Source organism: Equus asinus, chromosome 16 (assembly GCF_041296235.1).
Source record: "Equus asinus isolate D_3611 breed Donkey chromosome 16, EquAss-T2T_v2, whole genome shotgun sequence".
NCBI classification, from domain to species: domain Eukaryota; kingdom Metazoa; phylum Chordata; class Mammalia; order Perissodactyla; family Equidae; genus Equus; species Equus asinus.
The window spans coordinates 44,579,852-44,600,076 of record NC_091805.1 but is presented as its reverse complement, the minus strand read 5'-3'; the positions used below and the strand labels follow the sequence as shown (position 1 = coordinate 44,600,076).

The 20,225-nt window shown below is 48.2% G+C and overlaps 1 protein-coding gene across 1 annotated transcript; it reads right to left on the bottom strand.

The window, feature by feature from the left end:
- Positions 1–7,059: 7,059 nt before the first annotated feature.
- Positions 7,060–19,994, bottom strand: WNT2B (Wnt family member 2B). The gene is made up of 5 exons (XM_014837228.3): positions 19,361–19,994; positions 13,407–13,627; positions 12,091–12,368; positions 11,110–11,374; positions 7,060–7,929 (listed from the first exon to the last, which is right to left on the bottom strand). Exons 1-5 carry the CDS (start codon positions 19,546–19,548, stop codon positions 7,700–7,702), a joined length of 1,182 nt encoding a protein of 393 aa, XP_014692714.1. The 5' UTR covers positions 19,549–19,994; the 3' UTR covers positions 7,060–7,699.
- Positions 19,995–20,225: the final 231 nt, after the last annotated feature.

The following is a 20,225-nucleotide window of genomic DNA, read 5'->3' as shown; positions in this document are numbered from 1 at the left end:
AGCCTACATTAACGCATCACAGTTCTGGATAGGATATTTGATCTTTTGTTTAGCCCAGAATCTCAAACAATAGGGAGCTGTAGTTGAGGGTACTTAGCATTTTGCTGGGCTTTACAGTGTAGCTCTCTTTTAGTCCCTGTATCTATAACAGATGGGCTCTTCCTCATGCTTTCCCCATAGGTGCCCTGGTGTTTACTGACATAGATCAAGATGCTGTGTGACAGTCTAGGTACATGCAGTCACCTCACATTATTTAAGCCCTGAGCTCAGCATCCTAATTTCTTTGTATTCTCCAGTGTATATAGTATGTACTTGCTTGAAATTCCTTATATATTGCTTGTACTCTCTTGTTTCTAAGTTTCATCACATACTGGTTTCCTTCTATTTAGAATGCCTTCCTCTACCGCCCTCAACCAGTCCATACTTTATCTTTTAAAACTCAAACTCACAAGTCACCTCCTGTAGAAAGCCTGATGAAACTCATTCACATGGGGCTGGCCCCATGGCTAATTGGTTAAGTTCCCGTGCTCCACTTCGGCGGCCCTGGGTTCGCCAATTTGGATCCTTGATGTGGACCTAGCACCACTCATCTAAGCCATTCTGAGGCAGCATCCCACATAGAAGAACTGAAAGGACCTACAACTAAGATATACAACTATATACTGGGGGGCTTTGGGGAGAAAAAAAAAAAAGAGGAAGATTGGCAACAGATGTTAGCTCAGGGCCAATCTTTAAAAAAAAAACCCGAAAAACTTATTTACCTGATTTCTTTATTTTGACACTTCTGTTTTTCAGTCTGTTACATAAACTGTTTTGTTGTTTTGTAATTGTTGCTTCTGTGTATTGGCACCCAACAAGCATAGTGATTCTAGGAATGATGTTCCTCCTCCATCCTCTTGTCTTTGTTTATTATACACAAATATTTTGAAGGCCTGCTGACAACCTTTTCATTTTCCCCTGAGTTCTAGTCCACCTTCCATACCCTTTCCCTTGACTTCATAGTTACATTCCTGGAGAAACAGGGCATGTGTTTAGGGCTTGGCCTGCACCTCGGCATGTGTGTGTGTCGCAGCCTGCTGAATAGATCCCTACAGTTGGGAAGGATTTAACCCTTTGGTTTGACAATCTCTGCATTCTATTCAGACACCTTCAAGAAGTAGTTGTGAGACCAGTAGTGGACCTGGAGATGGGAGTAGGGAAATTTCCACTGAAAGCTAAGTTAGCTTTTTCCTTCCTTTTTACACAAGACCTATGAAGCTGCTGTCGTCAGCAGCTCACCCGACACTCTCCTGCTCTGCCTCTTTTCCAGGAGTCAGGGTTAGTTTAAGAAAAAGCCTCTTGCTAGAAGCCATGACCTCGTACTTTTATCCCCTCCATCTGGTGTGCGGCCTCATGGGGCTGTGCTGCTATGCAGGAGGTGAGCAATGGAATTCTTTAGATGATGACTTCTGAGCCCACATGCGGAGGCAGTGGGGGTGGGAAGCAGGGAGAGCAGTGAGAGCCAAGATCGATGGACCGAAAAAGTGAGGTTTGCTCTGGAAGAAATACTGACTATAGGTAGAGTGTTTTCATGAGGTGGTCTTCCCCTAGCTCAAGTAGGGGCCCAGGTCGGGGAGCTGTAGCATCCCAGGTCTATGATTGATGAACATTGTGTTCCTGCAGTTTTCCTTTCTGCCTTCACAGTTGGGGTGCAGGAGTGGGATAGGTAGGGTATGTGAGGGCTTATGCTGTCTCTAACGGAATGCATTCCAGGGTTGAACAGGGAAGGGTTCCCCCTGCACACATCATCTCTTGGAGCTGCTTTGTCTCACTGTCTTGGACCTAAACAGAAGTCCAGATTTTGAATGAGGGTGGAGGAGGGGTTGAGAGCCGCAAAAGTTTTTGATCAAGTGAAAATCTGTTGTCTGCCTCTTCTTGCAGGGGTTTCTCTGCAGGGTAGATCCTCTTTGCCTTGGTGTAGATAAATTGTCTCGGCTAGAGGTCCCAGAATCTTTACTAGGCTGTGAGTAGGCATATGGCCTGGGATAGGACGGTTTTTTAGCATGCTTATTCCCTGTTCTTACTTTCCTAGCTCAGGGGTTGACAGCGTTTTTAAAAAGAGTGAAGTCTCAAAAGAGATTCTAATACATGTTCTAAAAGCCCAAGGCCTCAATAATTTCCTCTCATAACTTCTCGTGACTACTTCTACACTGTCTGCATATTCAGCATCACTTTAAAAGAACTAGATAAAATTCAAACAAATTTTTAAGTGTTAATCTGAAGAAGAAAAAGGAACAGAAAGAACTAGGAGCCAGAGTTGATTAAACGTGGACTACTTAGTATAGTGATCATTTGGTGGTGGCAGTAATAGTGGCAGAAATGACAAAAAGGAGATTCGTTGATGAGGTCAGGGAAGGCCTATGCTGTTCCTTTTGTCTGCTCAGATATACTCTCCAAAAATATTTTGTGTCAATTTCTGTTCTGAAGGTGCTGGCACTCTGGTGCCTCCAGCCCTAGACATCTTCAGTCTTTGAGGAGAGCACACAGGACTTAAAGTCAGAAACCTGAGTTTGAGTGCTGGCTGAGACCCTCAGTATCTATGTGACCCTGGACAAATCACTGAGCCTCTCTGAATGGCACCTGTACAATGAGAATAACTCCTACCTCACAGAGTTGATGTGAGAATTACATACGTGCTAAAGTATTATATACATTAAAAAGCTTTTTATGAACATCACAGTTATTCTTGGGGAAGTCCCACCTTGAAAGTTGTCAGATAGGATGGACAGCCGTGGATTAAACTGTCTTCCCTTTTTTGCCACTCAGCTTAGCCTTTCTGTTTGGTCAGGCCTGCTTATAGGGGCTGGTGGTGTTGAAGTAAAGTCACCAGATTTTGGCTTCTTTTGGTCAAAGAAAGAGAACTCCCATGTCCAGCTGCTCCATCCATAGTCTCATAGGCAGATTGGAAGTGAGCACACGCAGATTTTAAGCCAGGATAGTTCAGAGTTAGGGGGCCAAAGGGAGAATGCTTACCTTGTTTTCTCAAATCCAGGATGACTAAAACATCTAAGTAAATGAGGAATAGCCACAAAGATGCTCAGAGATCATTTAAGCCATGGATGGGAAGTATAAAAATGCACTTATAAAACTCTCCCTTTCTTCTATCCCTTTGACCTTTGGGGTCAGGGACAGGCATATTACTGACACCTCACTGGCTATTGCCTGAAACCTGCCAATCACTCAAAGAGAATAACAGCTTCTGGGAAAGTTCAGGTCAATGCGGAAATTGTGAAATATTTACAGTAAAGCCACTGCTTGCTCCCCTCCAGAAGCTTTCTCTTGTGGAGATCATCTCTAGACCCCAAAGCTATCCTGTTTTATAACCTAATGAATTAAAAACAACAGGTCCTGAGCAGCAGACTTGGTAATTATATGTCATGCAGTTGTAGGAAATGCCCCATCATCCATAGCACATAGGGTACAAATCACACTGTCTCCAGCATGAACCAGCCAGAAGTTCTGTGGTCTCAGCCACTTTGCCTGGGTGGTAACTGTCTCTTCTCTCCATGCCCTTTCTGCATCCTTCCCCTGCCACCTTGCTGGGGAATATCAGTCTCCAAACCAAACAGCTGCCTGCATGTTGATAATGTAACTTTTTAATATTCCTTGGTTATAACTGAGTCTGTTGTTGGTATGATTTCTGAAGGATTTTATTGAAATCTAGTTTTTTTGTTGTTGTTGGGGAGAGGGAGAATGACTAGAACTCTTATGCAGCCTGAGAGAAGCTACACGTATGTCCATATATGAGCACCTCATGTGTGTGAGTATCCATAAGATTGTGCGTAGGCTGACAGGGAGGGCAAAGAGGGAAAAGGAAGCATCTCTTTCTTGTTTTCTAACATTGCTTCAAAGATGCCCAACCCCCGTAGTAGGAGGCAGTTCCCAAGTGGAGGGTGGGGGCAGAGGCCTCCACGAAGGCCATCAATAACCAGGTGTGAGCTACAGGTCTCTGTGTAATGTGAAGCTCTCCCGTATTTCATTTCTGCACCCAGGGGGCGGCTCTGCAGGATTGCTTACGGAGAGCTCTGTGTCTGGCACCTCTCTCCACAAGGCCCAGGCGCCCAGGGTCCCACCGACCTGCCCAGGAATGCATCACATTGTTCTCTGGTGCTGTAATTTGGCTGCAGGAGCTAGACTGACTGCCTCTCAAGGATGAGAAACATACTCTCGATGGCGGCCTCCCTTGGGCTTCTGCCCTATGACCACTGAGGGCATTTAAATAAAACCTCAGAAAAGCTGAGGAGAAAAATCTTGATTATCTCTCTTATATTAAGCCTTGTAGAAACCAATGTCCTGAGTGGGTCTGAGAATTTGGCAAAGGACTTAGTGGTTGATATTCTTGCTAAAAGAGATGAGAGAAAGGAGAAGAAATTTCTCTCTGCAACAGGGAAGAAGAGAAATGAGGCAGTGAGTGGTCATAAGTAAGACCTACAAGACTTTTTGCAAACAGACCTTCAAGGCCAGGCAATGTTTGATTCTTTTAAATAATCTGAAGTCTCTGATTTAATTTTTCCAGCATCACTCTAAGGAAGAGTATGGGTTACTGCTGTTATTCAAAGCTAGTGATAATACAAGTTGGCTCTTAACTGCAGGCCTAGGTTAAGGCTGGTATTCTTACTTTTACATTAAAGAAACTGGCTACAGGCTGTGCAGCCGAGGTACTTCAGTCATGTGCCCTCTCTAAAAGACTCTAAGATCCTTAAGGGATAGAAATAATGTCTTTTAAGTTAACTTTGTATCCAAATGGCACTTTCTGCCAGGCATTGTAGCTAAATATTAAAAGTTAAAAAAAAATGAAGACCAACAGGAAGGGGTGGAAGAGAGGAGAGAGAGGCTGAGACAGCTGATCTGAGGGACAGACCTCTATTGAATAGAGGAGGGATGCGAGAGGGGGAGATTAGAGGCAATGAGTAGCCGCAGAACTAAATGAAGCCCTAACTGCACCAAATAAAGTTCTTGCTTTGCTGCTTGTTCCAAATAAATTAGTTTCTGTTTGTATAGTGCAGAATGGGTGCCAGTTGTCTAAAGCCAATCGGAATGCAGAGGCAAGCTAAGGACTACGAGGAAAAATTAATTGCTTGGCCATCATTCCTTCTTGGGGCCACATAGTCTCTGTAGTGGGGCTTAAATGGACCTTTTCTCTCTCGCCGTCCACCTCACTTTTCAAACCTCTCATTCTCTGGACAGCTTGCTCTTCTCTTAACCATTTACAGGAATTGCAAAACTTGGGTCTTTATGAACTAGAATCTGGAGCCCAGGGAAAAGTATGACATGCCAGAAGAGGCCCACTTCCTTCCACAGGGTAAGAACCAAAAAAAGAATAGATAACAGAGCACAGGTAGATTTAACTCTGATTGATTTCCCATGGAAGGCCTATGCTATCACTTACGTGGTAACTTGGATGTTCTTGTGAGAGCAGAGGCTAACTGGGACCTGACACTCTTCCCAGTGGCCCAGCATACAAGACAGCACCCTGTTGTAAATTCATTCAACTCTATTCTTGAGTTCAGACTGACTTTGACCCCCTTACCTTCCCACTACCCCAGAGCTTTCCTCCTCTTAATCCAGCTCAAGCTGTCAGAAGCTCTTCTCTTCCCCTCCCATTTCCCCCTCCCTAATCCTACCATTGGCTCATCAGTTATCCAGTTGACTCCACTCTGCAAGGAAGACATTCCCTTGGCCTGACTCACTCAGTCCCATTTCTCCACAGGAATCCCCTCACCACAGACCACAAGGGCCCTGACTAGCTCATGTTTTGTGTTAATGGATGTGAAACTGGAGCAAACCCCCTCACCAAAAGAAAAACCACCCTAAACTCTCCCACACAGGTCTCAGCAGGTTATACAAATATTAGTCCTATCATCCAAATAAATCTGCCCCCATGGCCCAGAGCTATGGCTCCCCCATGCTTCTGCTGCCTATGCAGAGTGAAGCTGCCCCACAAACATGTGAGGACCTCAAGCGATGTTGGAGAGGAACTTGGGAAAGGAGGGGGGCGGGCTATATTCAGAATTCCTTGTGTCGGCCCCTTAATCTACAGCCTGCTGTTAATACTTTATAGTCCTGAATTGAAAGTTCCAAGAGAAGTCATGATGGCCCAGACCAGTTAGGGGCTTTGGTAACAGTGTCTGTTGGCTAGAGTTTGGGGCATAATTAAAACTCAATATCTGAGTTGGGTTCATGCCCTCATTTTACAGATGGGAAGATAAAGGCTCAGAGAATTTGGGTATCTTGCTCAAAATATCAAAAACTGTTAAGTGGCACAGCTGTGATTTTAACCCAGGTCTGTCAGAGCTGCAAATTTCTATTACTCTGCTCCTTTAATATATCAACAGGCAAGAGATAACCACTGTCCAAGTCACATAAAAGTAGGACATCATGGTATTGGGGACTCTGTGTCCTACCTACTCTCTAGCTTACAAAGGCCACTATCTCTGGAGGCTCCACTGCTGCAAGCTCAGTTAGACAGTGGCGAGTAGCATCGAAGGAACTCCCCTATTTGAGCCAAATGTGAGTGAACAATAATAACCACCTGAACATAGAGTCACTAAATAAAGATGTGTTGAATAAATGAGGAAAGACTGCATTCTAAACTGTTTACCACTTTGGCCCCAAGCCCCAGCTCTCCTTCCCTTTGTAGCCCCTGGCTCCCGCTCCTGGCTTCAAAGGCTCCTAAAAACTGCTAAAGCCAGAGAGCCCTAACTGCCTGGTATACACTGAGGCCTCATGTGGGCCCTTGAGATCAGGCCTGCTACCCTCTCCCACCCTCCATGAGTCGCACAGTTTTTCCTCAGTGTTTCCCAGACCTGGCTGACCAACAGAATGTGTGGAAAATTAAAAAAAAATAGAATCCCAAGGCCTAGGTAGACTTACTAAATTACTTTCTCTCAGGAGTGTACCAGGATATTCTAATGATCTGTTAGGCGTGGGAACCACTGCCTATGCCACTCAGTTTGAACAGGCAGCAAGTGAACAAAAAAGGCAGTGCTGTCTGATATAGATTGAAAAGGAGAGAGAGACTGGAAGAGAATGTATGTTTATGTAGTTATATAATTTTTTCTCCTACAAAACACAGCAGTTTATAAACATATGAACATGTGAATGGAACTTTGTCCACTATAGCTAACCCTGGTCTAGCAATCCCAGGCTCTGGATAATGCAAGAATGTCGTAGCCTGAGAGTTTCTTTTGGGGTACCAGGCAGTCTGCTCAAACTGACCCAGGGAAGAGATATGTGGTGTCATCTCTGTCCCATCTACCCTCAACCAAGCAGGAACAGAAAGAAGCTCTCTCCAAGTACCCTTCCTCTTGCACACAGAAGTCTCAGGAAGCCAGTGCAAGGGAAAGGAAAAATGAGCCTTGACCATGTGCTTTAGTGCAACTCATATCACTCTGAAGACCCCTACCTCTTTCACTCTCCCTTCCAACCTCCAGAGGGGGGAGTCAGGGAGCTGCTCAGTTTCTTACATCCCCTGTCAACTCCTTCCCAGGGCTAAGGAACCAGCCAGGACAGGAGAGTCCCTCTGGATCACTCTCCAAGTCCTTAAATAGAAGCTGTAGCAGCCCAGGGTTGAGGGTGGAGGAAGGTGTGCATGCAAAGATCTTGTGCTTTTTTGAGTCAGGAGATCTGAAGTGGAGGGATGAGTGAGGTATCTATATGTTCAGGTCTGGTCCAGCCACTCTGCCTTCTTGGGGGCCTTGCAAGTATGGACGTCCACAGTGTTTCTGCACTCCTTGCACCGCACAGCACAGCACCAGTGGAATTTGCACTCACACTGGGTGACTCGGGTAACTCGAGTTGTGTCGTACCCTCGGCCGCAACACATGATTTCACAACCATCTGTCCCTTTGGATGTCTTGCTGCAGACACGGCCTGCAGTGCCTAGGGAACCTGGGTGGGGGAAGAGAGAGTGAGAACCAAGTTACCTCTTACTTCAGCTGCTCTGGGTTCCCTTACCCACATCCTCATAAGGAAACCATAAAGAATCCCTTTTCCTGAAAATATACCCACTAGCCAAAATGATCATCTCCTCCCTGTCCTCTGCACCAGACTTGTTTTTTCCCCACCCTCAAAGCACCCCAAAGACCATGGACTTCACCTGCAGTGCCTGCCCTGCCGATAGACATCTCCATATCCCGTTCAAAACCTAGCCTTAAAATATTCATAATTGTTAAAGCTGGGTGAGGGCTCTCTATTTATGTTTGAAATTTTCCAGAATAAAAAGTTGAAGGAAAAAAACAGCCTATAATTTCTCTTTTCTAAGAAGTCTTGCCACAACTCTAATCCTGCTACCATTTGTTAGTATTTTGGTCCTTAGTTTGTATTTCATTAAGTGGTACTGTGCAGGGTAGTAGTATAGCATGGCCATGAAAAACATGGACTGACATCAGATTGTCTAGGTTTAAATCCCAGTTTTGCCACTTCTTAGCTGTGTGATTTAGCAAATTAGTTAATCTCTCTGGGCTTTAGTTTTCTCATATGAAAATAGGCATAATAATAGCATCTAGCTCAGTGAATTGTTATATCTATAATCTCTGTTCAACTGAGGTCAACTGATTAGCGTGACTGGCTGGAGGCATACCCTTGGGGAATTCCTAAAAAATACCCCATGCCTTACCCTTTACAGTGGGGACTCTGAGAGGTGAGGATGATGTTTTCCCCTTGCATAGAGAATGCTCAGGACCTCATTCTGACTGATTTTAGCAAAAGAGATTCTGCCAACAGATCATAAAATCATAGCATTTTGGATGGGATGGATCCTAAGAGAGTATCTACTCCAACCCTTTCCCAGAGATGGGAAAGTGAGTAGCCTGGGGGTTGAAGAAGGGGAATAGGTTAACTGATTTCTATAGCAGTAGTCTTCATATTCCACTGGGGCATGGGAAGAAAATGCTAGAACTTCTATATTTTTATATCTCATCAATTTAAAATATCTATCTTGTGTGTATGTTGTATAATGTACATATTAGTACAATGGAACATAGATATAATTTATAAGTAAATATACATATACTGGAGGTACATGCTCAATGTTTTTGTGTGTGTGTGTGTGTGAGGAAGATTGGCTCTGAGCTAACATCTGTGCCCATCTTCCTCTGTTTTATTTGGGATGCTGCTGCAGCGTGGTTTGATGAGCGGTGCTAGGTCTGCGCCTAGGATCTGAAACTGCAAACCCTGGGTTCTGCCAAAGTGGAACGCATGAACTTAACCTCTACACCACCGGGCCAGCCCCTCAATTTTTTTTTAATGATAGGAATATATAATGCAAAATATTAGGAGACCACTGCTCTAAGAGTATGGGCTGACTAGGTCTTCTATATGTGTTCTTCTCCTAACTCCAAATGCTGGGTCTTAAGTCCTTCTCTTGTGCACCAAAAGCCTCTTCCACACTCTGGAGTTGAGCTGTCCAATGTGGTAGCCACTAGCCACATGTGGTCATTTAGACTTTAATTAATTAAAATTAAATAAAATTTAAAACTTAGTTCCTTGGTCACACTAGGTATATTTCAAATACTCAGTAATCCCATGTGGCTAAGTGGCTACCGTACTGGAGAGCACAGATGTAGAACATTTCTATCATCACAAAGTTCAACTGGACAGTACTGCTTTGGAGAAAATTCCTGGCTCCATACTCCCTTCTGGGACGACTTATACCACTTTGGGTTTTATGAGACCTAATTTTATGCCTGTGAGAAAAACCAACACACAGGTGACTCATCCTCCCTCCTAACTCCAAAGATCCTTCCCCAAAGGTGCATTTTAGGTATGGTAGCATAGGCTTACATCTTGGATGTAATGGAATTATTTCCAAGCATTTGGAGAGTAGCCCTCTAAATTATACCACGTGGGAAAAAAACATACCTAGTGGCAGGAAATCACTAGGAGGATCAGAAGGGCTCTCTTAACCTTTTTTATCCTAGCACCCTTCAAAGTACACAAACTACTTTCTCTGTTACTTGAGTGGAGCTCCACCCTGTTTCTGTGCCCAGTTTTGCTCTGAGCCACCTGACTCTCCAGGAATGACAGTGATGGATGAAAACAAACAGTACCGAAGACAACTGAGGTTTTTTGGCTCCACCTCACCAAGTCCTGACTGCTGAGTCTGCAGAGAAGAGCCTGGGAGTCCACAACAGTCACCAGGAGAGGAGCAGTTCTGTTGCATTGCACGTTGTTCCTAGTTTAACCTGTCTAAACCTGAAATATGAGCCAAGCTGGTAACTTCCACTCTTTTGGGAGAATACCATATGACCTGCCAGCATCCCCAAGAATTCCACCACAAATATCTGGAACAGACCGAGAAACAACGATTTGCTGCTTTCTGCCAATGGTTAGCCTTTGGTAGGGATCTCCTCTTTCCTTGCTTCCCCAACTCCACTTTAGAATCTTCAATGGCAGCAGCTGGATAAAGCCTTTCAGTCATTCATGGTCTGTTCCCAACCTTTATACCTTTAATCTCCCTTACTCAAAACCTTCGCTCAGTCAGATTAATCTGTTCTCTGTTCCTGGAACAGATCATGTGCTTTCCCATCAACACTCTGTTTGTGTGTAGAGAATATCTGCCTGTTCTTCTCTCTAGTTATCCAGATAATCCCCACACTTCAAGAAACAGCTTAAATTCCACATTTTCAAATAAACTGTCCTTGATTTCTCCAGTCATCTCTCTTTTACAGTTGCATTGTCTACTTGTTACATCTCATTTTCTTAGATTGTAAAGTGCCAAAGACTTGGGGCTGCATCTTATGCTTCTGTGTAGCCCACACATTGTGTGGTACTGAAGATGGGTGATTCATTTAGACATTCACTGAGTTGTACCTACTCAGATCCCAGATGCTAGGGATATACAGGAGTGAATAGATGACCTCTCCTCTCTGCTTGTGCAGTATTGGGCCTGGCGGATTGAGGCATAAATCAACAATCTCATTACAAGGTTTTCATGTCGGGAGGAGACTAACTCCTCCCACGGCATCCCCTCCCCTAAATCCTGAGGCTGAACAGACCATGATTAACCAGGGGTGCCTGCACTAAGAACTGGGGCTCCATATCCCTACCTTTCCTGCTTTCCTTACTCACCTGCAGCCTTGTCCAAGACACAGTAGTCTGGGGAGTTGTCAAAGTAGACAAGGTCAGTCCTGGTGGCACGGCGATAGCCTTGGCGGGCTGCTGTGAAGTTGGCACCATCCTGCGTGGCTGTCACCTGCACAGCCCCATCATAACGCCGCCGTAGGTAATCACCTGTGCGGCGGAAGTCTGAGAGTGCACGCCAGCAGGTGCGCAGAGTACAGGAGCCACTCACGCCATGGCACTTACACTCCAGCTTCAGAAACCGCCGCACAGCCTGAGAGATAGGGAGGCAGGTAAGGGAAAGGCAGCCAGTCAGGGCACTTTTTAGTCCTTCCTAGGACTAAAAGCATGAGTGCTCTGAAGTCTGCTGGACCAGGCACTAGGCCCTGGCTGACTAGTGGAGCCACTGGTTGTTCTCTCCTCAATCAGATCCCACCCATTCTTCTTGATCAAATTCAAGAACCTCTTCTTCCAGGAAACCCTCCTGGACCAACAGGGCTTTCCTTTTCAATGGGAGCCCACTTGAACTTTAGAGCCACAGGATTCTGTTCATGACTACAGCGTGCTGGCACATCCTCTAGTTTTCGTGTGTTTTAGTGTTTAAGGTACCATGTCTTCTACTTTTGTAGCACGTCATTTTCAAGCACAGACTAGGCACATAGGAGGTGCTCAAATACAAGTGAACTGACTAGAACAAATTCTTATGCTCCTCGGTCTTGATGGAGGGGGTTCTTTTCCTTCTTAAAAAGTTATTTCCCCTCTTTTCTCCACCTTTCCCTACTTTCCACCTATGTGAAGACTCTTTATGCACCTGGCTGAACCTAGGCATTCCCAAGCTCCCTTGCATTTACTGCTCCTGTCCAGGAGGTTTGGACTTTTGGAAGCGATCCACAAGGCTTCAGCACTTCCACCTTCACATTTGGTTCATGATCACACATACTGGTCACCCCCAGCAAATATGAATGTACACACACAGATGTGAGTACTAACCGTGCGACCACAGCGGTTGTTATGCAAGTTCATGAGGGCCCGAGCATCCTTAAGCCTCTTCTCCTTGGCATCCACGAAGGCCTTGGCAAAGCGAACACCATAGTGGATGTTGTCACTACAGCCACCCCAGTCAAAGTCCCCACGTTGGTCGTGGTGTCGGCCACGGGTGTAGGGGTCACAGCTGCACACACTTAGTTCACCCTGGCTACAGGCTCGAGTGATAGCGTGGACCACCCCTGCTGATGAGATGGCATATACAAATGCTGCCTCCCGGCTACCTAGAGAGAGAAAGGAGGAAGGGTGTTTCAGGAAGGCCCATGTCTGTTCCCTTCTTCAGCCCACACAACCTCTGACTTGTAACCTCCTCTCTTCTCCTCTTCTCTCCCAGAGCAACCCCTGCTCCCTTTCTTGAAGATGCCCTTCTCTTCCAAGAGCATTCCCCAGAGTATCTGACCTTTCCCCTCAGCCCTCACTACTCTCTATCCACTTCTTTGTACATCTGACCTCTTGAGCTGACCTGTACTCTTGCTTCCTTTCAAACTCCCTGGGTCCATCCATTGAAAAGTTTCACAGTGAATCATCCCCTCCCACTGAGCACCAACCCTGACTCAGCTAAGCCTGCCTTCGTCCAAATTCCAGGCCTTTTCAGGCCCACTCTGTTGGACAGTTCCCCTACAGCGGAGACCCCAGCCCAGGGGTCAGCCTGTTTGAAGAGACATGCTACTTTCTCCTGCCCACTTCCTTCCCTCTCTGCTCTCAGGGATTGATGAATCATCACACCTGTTCCCCTGACACCTCCAGATTCCCATCTCATTCTCTTTCTCCTAGTTTACTATCTAGCTCTACTTAGATTTTTTGCTGAGCTGGAGCCAAGCTGCTGACTCTCCAAATATTTACATATCACCTTTCTGTTTATCCCTTGCTCCCATTACTGGAGTGTTGGGAGTGTGAGGGTGAGGGTAGTGATGGTGTTGGTAAGAACAGAGCAGCCATTCCTATTTCTCAGACTTACAGTGCATGGAAACTTGCAGGCTGGGGGTTGGGGAGGGAAGGGAAAGAGGAAGAAAGATGGAGGTACTAGGAAATTCTGTTCCTCTGTCCCATCATCCCAGAACACCAGGATTAGAGGGGCCCCTGCCTATATATCTAAAGTACTGAGGATCTGCTCCCAACTGTACCCTGGGCTCTGCTCATAACTGTTTCTCTGATTATGAAGTAGTGTGTAGAGAAGGGAGAGGGGATCATGCCTACCCTACCACTCACCACCCCAAGCATAGAAAGGGAAGGAGCTGGGGCAGGGTGGAAGACGCCCCTACTTCTGAGCATGACACGGCCAAAGACAGTGTGGTCCCGGTCCAGCGTGGTGCAGTTCCAGCGGTGGTGGCGGAACTGGTGTTGACACTCTCGGATCCATTCTCGGGCCCCCTCGCCCACTGAGCGCATGATGTCTGGGTAACGCTGGCACAGCTGCCGCTGCCGGCTCACCAGACCAGGGATATTGTCACAGATCACTCGGGCCCCCAGTGCCCCGATGTACCTGCAAGGTGGAGATGTCTCTGTCAGAGCTTCCTGGCCCCTTTTCTGCATCAGGAGGGGAATAAGGAGGGGTAAGGTTTGGCATTCAGACCTTGGAGAGGTTCCTTCTCTTTCCCCCAACCCACATTCCCTGAGGCCAGTGGGTAGAACTGTTCCCCACAAGCTCTGGAGAAATAGTTATGCAGTTGCAGAGAGAGTAATTGAATGGTCTCCCACCATCACCAGTTCCTCAGCCAAATGCCAAAGTGACACACACTCCCAGAACGCAGGCCAGGCATGTGTCACGTACACAGAAGCTGTGGGCTTGTCACACAAACCCATTGCCTGTTTATTTAATAAACATTAAGAGCCTCACACAAAAATAAACTAACAAAATGAGAGTCTGAGACAACACTCTTACACCGCATATAAAAGGCATGTCCTGCATGGCTGGTCCATGAAGACATGGTTTGGGGGAAGAAGGATAGAGACAGGGAGGGGCCAGTGGGAAGAGACATAGTGGGCAATTTTGAGTAGTGTTTACAGCTCTAGTTGGACCCATGTAGCTAAAAATCCTCAATCCCAGTTCTGAGGTCTGGGGAGGAAGACCCCACCCCAAACTCTCCTCCCCATACCCTTTATTTCCAGGCCCTGGAGGCTTTCTTAACTAATGAGTCTTTCAAAATCATCCTCCCCAACCTATGGGGCATGATGTCCTTTATGGACCTGCATGGGCAGAAAGCTGTTTGCAGTAGGTAGCCAAAGGCCAAGATAAAGCAACCAGGTGACACTCCCTATATTCCACTTCCCAAGCTGCCCAATACGAGCAAATATAAGAAGATCAATTGAAGTGGCCTACTAAAAGATAGGTGGGTTGTTAGAGTCATTCTCAAATTTCTCAAGGCAATATTTTCTCTTCATTCAAACACTCTTAGCCCTGGACTCCACCACAAGCCTCAGGAAGAACATTTCAAAGTGAAAACAGGCGTGCATCACCACCTTTTCTCCCCACAAGGCCCCCAAATGAGATCTGACTCCTTCCCCTAATTCTCACTCCCTTTCTATCTCTCCAAAACCCAGTACCTTCCTTGATTTGCTAGGAATTCTCTATTCTCCTGTCCTAATACATCAAAAGGATACCTTCTCTCCCTTTTTCTGAACAGGTGGGGGCCAAGGAGGGCAGTTGCTGCTACAGACAGAAAAGATTTGATTTGTGCTGTGAATGAGCCTGTGGTTTTGGAAAGGCCCCAAAATAGGTCTAGAAGTGGGTGAGGAGAAGGGAGGGTGGCCAGTGGAGAGAGTGGAAAAGCTGGACTGCCCCAGACTCTACGCCCCCCACCCCTCCCCCCATACCCCCAGCATTTGTACACTCGGCCCTCACCCACAGACTAGATCACCACTGGTGACACCAACTCAAATAAACACAAGGAGGGCTGATGCTTGCCTCTTCTGGAACTCAGCAGGGCTGATGGGGCCCATCTGTCCCAGGGGAGGGGTAAGAGGGCTGGCCTGCCACTAACAAATCCCATGGAATCAGCGTCCCCAGCACTGTCCATCAGAGCAACAGCTTCCAGGAACAAACAAAATAAACACCCTGGGCTGGGCCAGGCCGGAAAGGGCTGCCTGACGCACAGCCTGGAGTTACACCCACTGCCGTGGTGCTTTGTTTGGGGAATCAAGACCGTTGGAGTTGGAGCTTGTCCCTGTCTCACCACCGTTCTGCTTCCCCAGTTCAGCCCCGAGTACTGCTTTAGGCAATGGGTATTTGTTTTTTTAACTGGGGCTTGGAAAGAGGGGGGTTGGATGGGAATGGGAGACCAGTAATCCAGCCCTCATGAGACAGTCTGGAGTGGAGCAGGCCAAACTCTGGCAAAAAGTTCTTCCTGTGGTCTGACTTAAATCCATTCTGCTGCGGCCCACATTGGTCCTTCTTATTACATCCTCACTGAGCGTGGGAACATCTGTTCAGTATCTAAGATGGGATGATAATTAAGTTTCTCTACTACCACTCTTATCCCGCTAAATAGCTGCGTCAAGATTCTGCAGAGCAGGGTGCTTGCCTGCTGATCAGTGGTCAGCCCCTTGTAGTCAGTTTAGGGGCCTCCAAAAAAACTGAGCCTGAGCCCAGCCCATCCCCCTCTCAACTCAACACATGCCTGCAAAATGCCTGCCATGTGCCAAGCCTGGAGCTCAGCTGTGAGGGGCACAAATATATTTAAAGCATCTCCAGCTCATGGGCTGGTAGAAGGGATGAGATGCTCCTGGCTCTCTAGATCTGTTTTCCCCTCCAGAAGTTTTCACTTCCTTCCCAGCTTCCTGCCCCAGAATGCTCTCTTCACCTGCTTGTGCCTGTTTCATATCCCTTCCTTTGACAAAGTGACTCATACCCTACTCTAGCCCCTTACTATTCAAAGTGTGGTCCCCAGAACAGCAGTATTGGCAGTGCCTTGGGACCTGTTAGAAATGCAGAGCCTCAGAGCCCCTCCCAGGCCTACTGAATCAGAATCTACATTTTACCAGCATCCCCAGGTGATTCAGACACACTGCTCCATGAAGGCATGGGTTTTTTGTCTGCTTTCTTCACTTTAATATCCCCAGTACCTAGAACAGTGTCTGGCACATAGTAGGTACTTAATAACTTTTTGTTGAATAAACACCTAACCACTCTGATTTACCCCCAATTTCCTTCTCCCCCTAGCCAGCCATAAACTTCATTTCAGTTATAGCTTTATTTCTGTTGATATTGCCAGCCTATTTGTAGATGTTTTATGTTTGTTTGTTTTTTTTAATGAGGCCAGGGATCCTTTTTTTATTTCCCCCCTTTCTTTTACAGCCCCTAGTACATGATTCAGCCCAGCCCATCAAGGGCTTTGAACTCAAGGATAAAACTATTACCCTCCCTTCATCTCTCAATACATCATCATTTATATGGTACTTTACAGTTCACAAAACATTTTTCTACACAAAAATCCTATGAGAAAGTGGGAGATCTCCATTTTACAGGTGAAGAAACTGAAGTTCCAGGAGATTAAGTGATAACGTCCAGCTCTGTCGATCAGAACTAGGTGGAAGACAACCTGGTGAACCAAGGACATCTGACACCAAAGTCCAAGCTCATTTTCATTCCAAGGGCGAGAGAGCCACACAGTGCCAGGAGTAGACCAATCTGGCTCCAAAATTGGTGTGAACTTGAGTTTCTTACCACTCCCCTCCTATCCCTCACTTTCTTCATGTGTAAAATGGGGATAATAATAGTATCCAACTCACTAGATTATTGGGGATTGAAGAAGATGATGCTCATAAGGTGCCTAGCCACAGCGTCTGGAACTTAGTAAGGGCTCATTAAATGGCAGCTGTGGTTAGGAACAATAATGCTAATGTTATGTTACCACTCTGTCACTCTCCCTTTGTGAATCCATGCATACAGTCCTGCTTTTGTGATTCCCTACATCCAATCCCCTGCAGAATGCAAAACGGAAAGGGAAGCACATGCAAGGAGCCCCCTATTTGTTGTTCTCTTGAGTATAGATTACAAAGAAAGGATCCATTTCCTTCCAGTTAAAGATAGGGAGAGGGAAGGCATGGTTGTCAGTAAGGGGAAGGGCTGTGAGGAAGATGAGACTGTTAGCTGGTGACAGTGATGACCTTCTGCTCCGGAGTGGGACACAGACACACACACAGTCAACAGGCATCTCTTCCAGGGGTTGTACAGAATATCAATCTTGGTGGGTTTTTTCCTAAGGGAAAGAGAGAGAATCACCTTGGGAGCCTGACCTGCCTTTAGAAAGCAGCTTTCCACTTTATCCCAGAAGTGATGACCACTGAGGCAGGCATCTAGGGGCTGCAGCTATGACAGGTGTGAGGCAAGGAGACTGAGATCACCTCTGCATTCACTCCCCATCCTGGTCCTTTTGCTGCCTTCCTCCATTTCACAGGGACTGCTGAATCCCTCTGTATCACCCGCCTGCCTCCCTCACTAGATCTTCCACTCAGGAGTTTTTCCAAAATCTTTAATATGAACCACGTGGGGCGAGAGTAGTAGAGGGAGAAAGGAAAAGGGAGAAAGAGCAATCAAGGGGACAAAATGGAGACTAGGAAGAACCCCAGTTGGGTCTACCAGGATGCTGAAATTACCAGAGTGACACTTCCTCACCTAAACACCAAGTGGTCCCCAAGACTGCCTCCTGAACTGGTAAGAAGCAATCAAGAGCCCCTAAAAGCAAACTGCCATCAGGGATGGATAAGAATGTGCACTGGTCACTTCATCTTCTCTCTACAGGGCCACTGAAGATGCAAGTCCCTAGCCAAACTGAGCCCTTGTAGGTAAAGGGTGGCTTTGATCTCACTCTGAACTTTGAAAGGCTTTGCTCCTTGTCCCCCTTCTTCCCTTTCCCTTTCTAAAGGAATGTTTCAAGCCAGATGTAAGATATGGGCCTCCCTGCTTCCCCATCCAGAACCCCCCTCTTTGCCTTCCCCAACACTGCAGAGATAAAAAAGATCCAAAAGAGAGATTTTTCTGAAACAGGAAAAATGGGGGGGAGGGGGGGATATGGAGAGAAACGCATCTTGAAATGATAGGAATCTGCAGCCCAAGCTTGCTGGCCCCTCAGCCGGCTACCCCTCACCCTTCCAGCCAAGATTCCAAGTGAAGAGAAGAAAAGCCACAGGGTGCGAGGGGAGAAGAGAGCACATTTGGTGGGGGATAGAGAGGGGGAGGGGCAGAGTAAGGAAAGGAAGGGGGGCACTGCTTGAACAGAGAGGGGCAATAGCCCAGTCCAAGAGGCCAGTTTGATTGAGGGGTGAAAGAAAGATGAGAAGACTGAGTCTTTTCTCAGTCCAACTCTCTGGGTGCTCTGCCCCCGAGACGGTGGGGGTGGGGGAAAGCAGCTCTTTCTCCCGAGAGAAAAAGATGAGTGCCATCCAGGGCTTGAAGGAAGGGGGAATTCAGAAAAGAAGATACCCAGTGGATTTTTAATGCTTTTTGCATCATCTGCCCTCTTATGAAGCGTCTGGAGTCTAAGGCCTGCAAGAAATCTGAGGAGAGGGTCTCCTAAGACTTTGGGACTCCAGAAGCCTCTAGTTCTTGGAGATGGGGTCATCTGGGGAAGAAAAAGAAGGAAGAGGGGAGGGAGATAGCAAGGTTCGAAGTAACATCTTCAAAGCAGAGGCTGAAGACAAATGCCTAAATCATGCAAACCCAAGTGTTTTGTTTGTTTTAATTGTGGGAGTTTCTGCCTGGGTTCCAGTTCTAAACCTCGAGCTGGGTGCTGCTGTCTCACCAAAGGCTTACTTCGTTACCGGGTAGGGTAGACTCGCAGGAGCCTCAGCCGCCCGTGCCAGCGGCCCCTTTCTCCACATCTTAGGCGATCAGGGGGTCCTAAGGGACGGCCACCGAAGGCCCCAGATGGGTGACTGGTTCCCTAACTCCACCCTGAGAGAAACTCAGAAGGTAGCTTTTGCCCTAAGAGGATTGAGCACAGCATATGAGGGTCTGGGAATCTTCGACCACCGGGTGTCCTTGCTCCAAATACCCAGCGCCCACCTCACCGGGCGGGGAAGGCGCTGCGCCCCATACCCGCCTCTCCCCTACCCCCGCCACTCTGTATCTTCAGTGACAGTCCTGCCCGGATCGCCTAACTCCGTCGAAGCGACAACCGGCTGAGCAGCCGGTGCCGGGAGCTGTACATTCCCTCCGGGCGCTTCTGGCCTCTCTGACCCAGCGCCTCACCCTCCCAACCCGGAGAACCGCACTCACCACCAGGATGTGTCTACGCGGGCCGGCAGAGTCAGCAGCAGCAACAGCAGAAGACAGGCAAGACTCAGGCGGGGCGAAGCCGGAGAACCGTCGGGGGCCGCGGGTCTGGGCGCCGGCGCGGGGACAGGGGCGCGGACGCGCCGAGGGGGGAGCTGCGCGGCTTCCTCCGCACCACTCGGCCTCAGCATAGCTCCCCGAAGACTCCCGCCGCGAGGCCCCGGGGGGGTGGGGGCGTGGACGGGGCACCGGCTGCGGGTACTCAGGCTGCTCCTACTTCACCCCCTTGGGGGGCCATAGGGCTCGCCGGCGCCTGGGGAACTAGGGGCACCTGGAGTCCAGGAACCGGGGCGCAGGGTCCCGGAGAGGGGCGCAGGGAGCGGCGTCCGGAAGCCGACGACGGCGCGCGGAGCTCGGGGTCTGGGGCGCGCTGCCCGGGTGCAGGGTGCGGGGTGCGGTGTCAGGGGGTCGGCGGCGCGGAGTGGGGCTGCGGGCAGAGTGTGCGGACAGCCCCTCTGGCCGCGGGCTCTCATTGGACGGCGCGGGGCGGGGCCGAGGCCGGGGACACGCGCGGCCCTCCGGGCGGCTCCGCCCGCGCCAGCCCCGGGCGCTCCGGGGCGCCCTAGGTGTGGCGGCCGCCTCCGCCCCTCTGCGCTCCGGCGCAGCCCCGCGCTGCGCCCCCACCTGCTCGAGCGCTTCGCGACGGGGCGCCGCGGCGCCCTTCAGCGCCCCGAGCGCCCAGTCCCTGCCGACGCCGCGCCACCGGGTCCTAGCGCCCTTCATTCAAAACCCAACTTCCGTGGTGATGGCCAGGAGCGTGCAGGGCGGGGGCGCTGCAGACGCTTCCCCCTGTCCTCACCTACAGTGA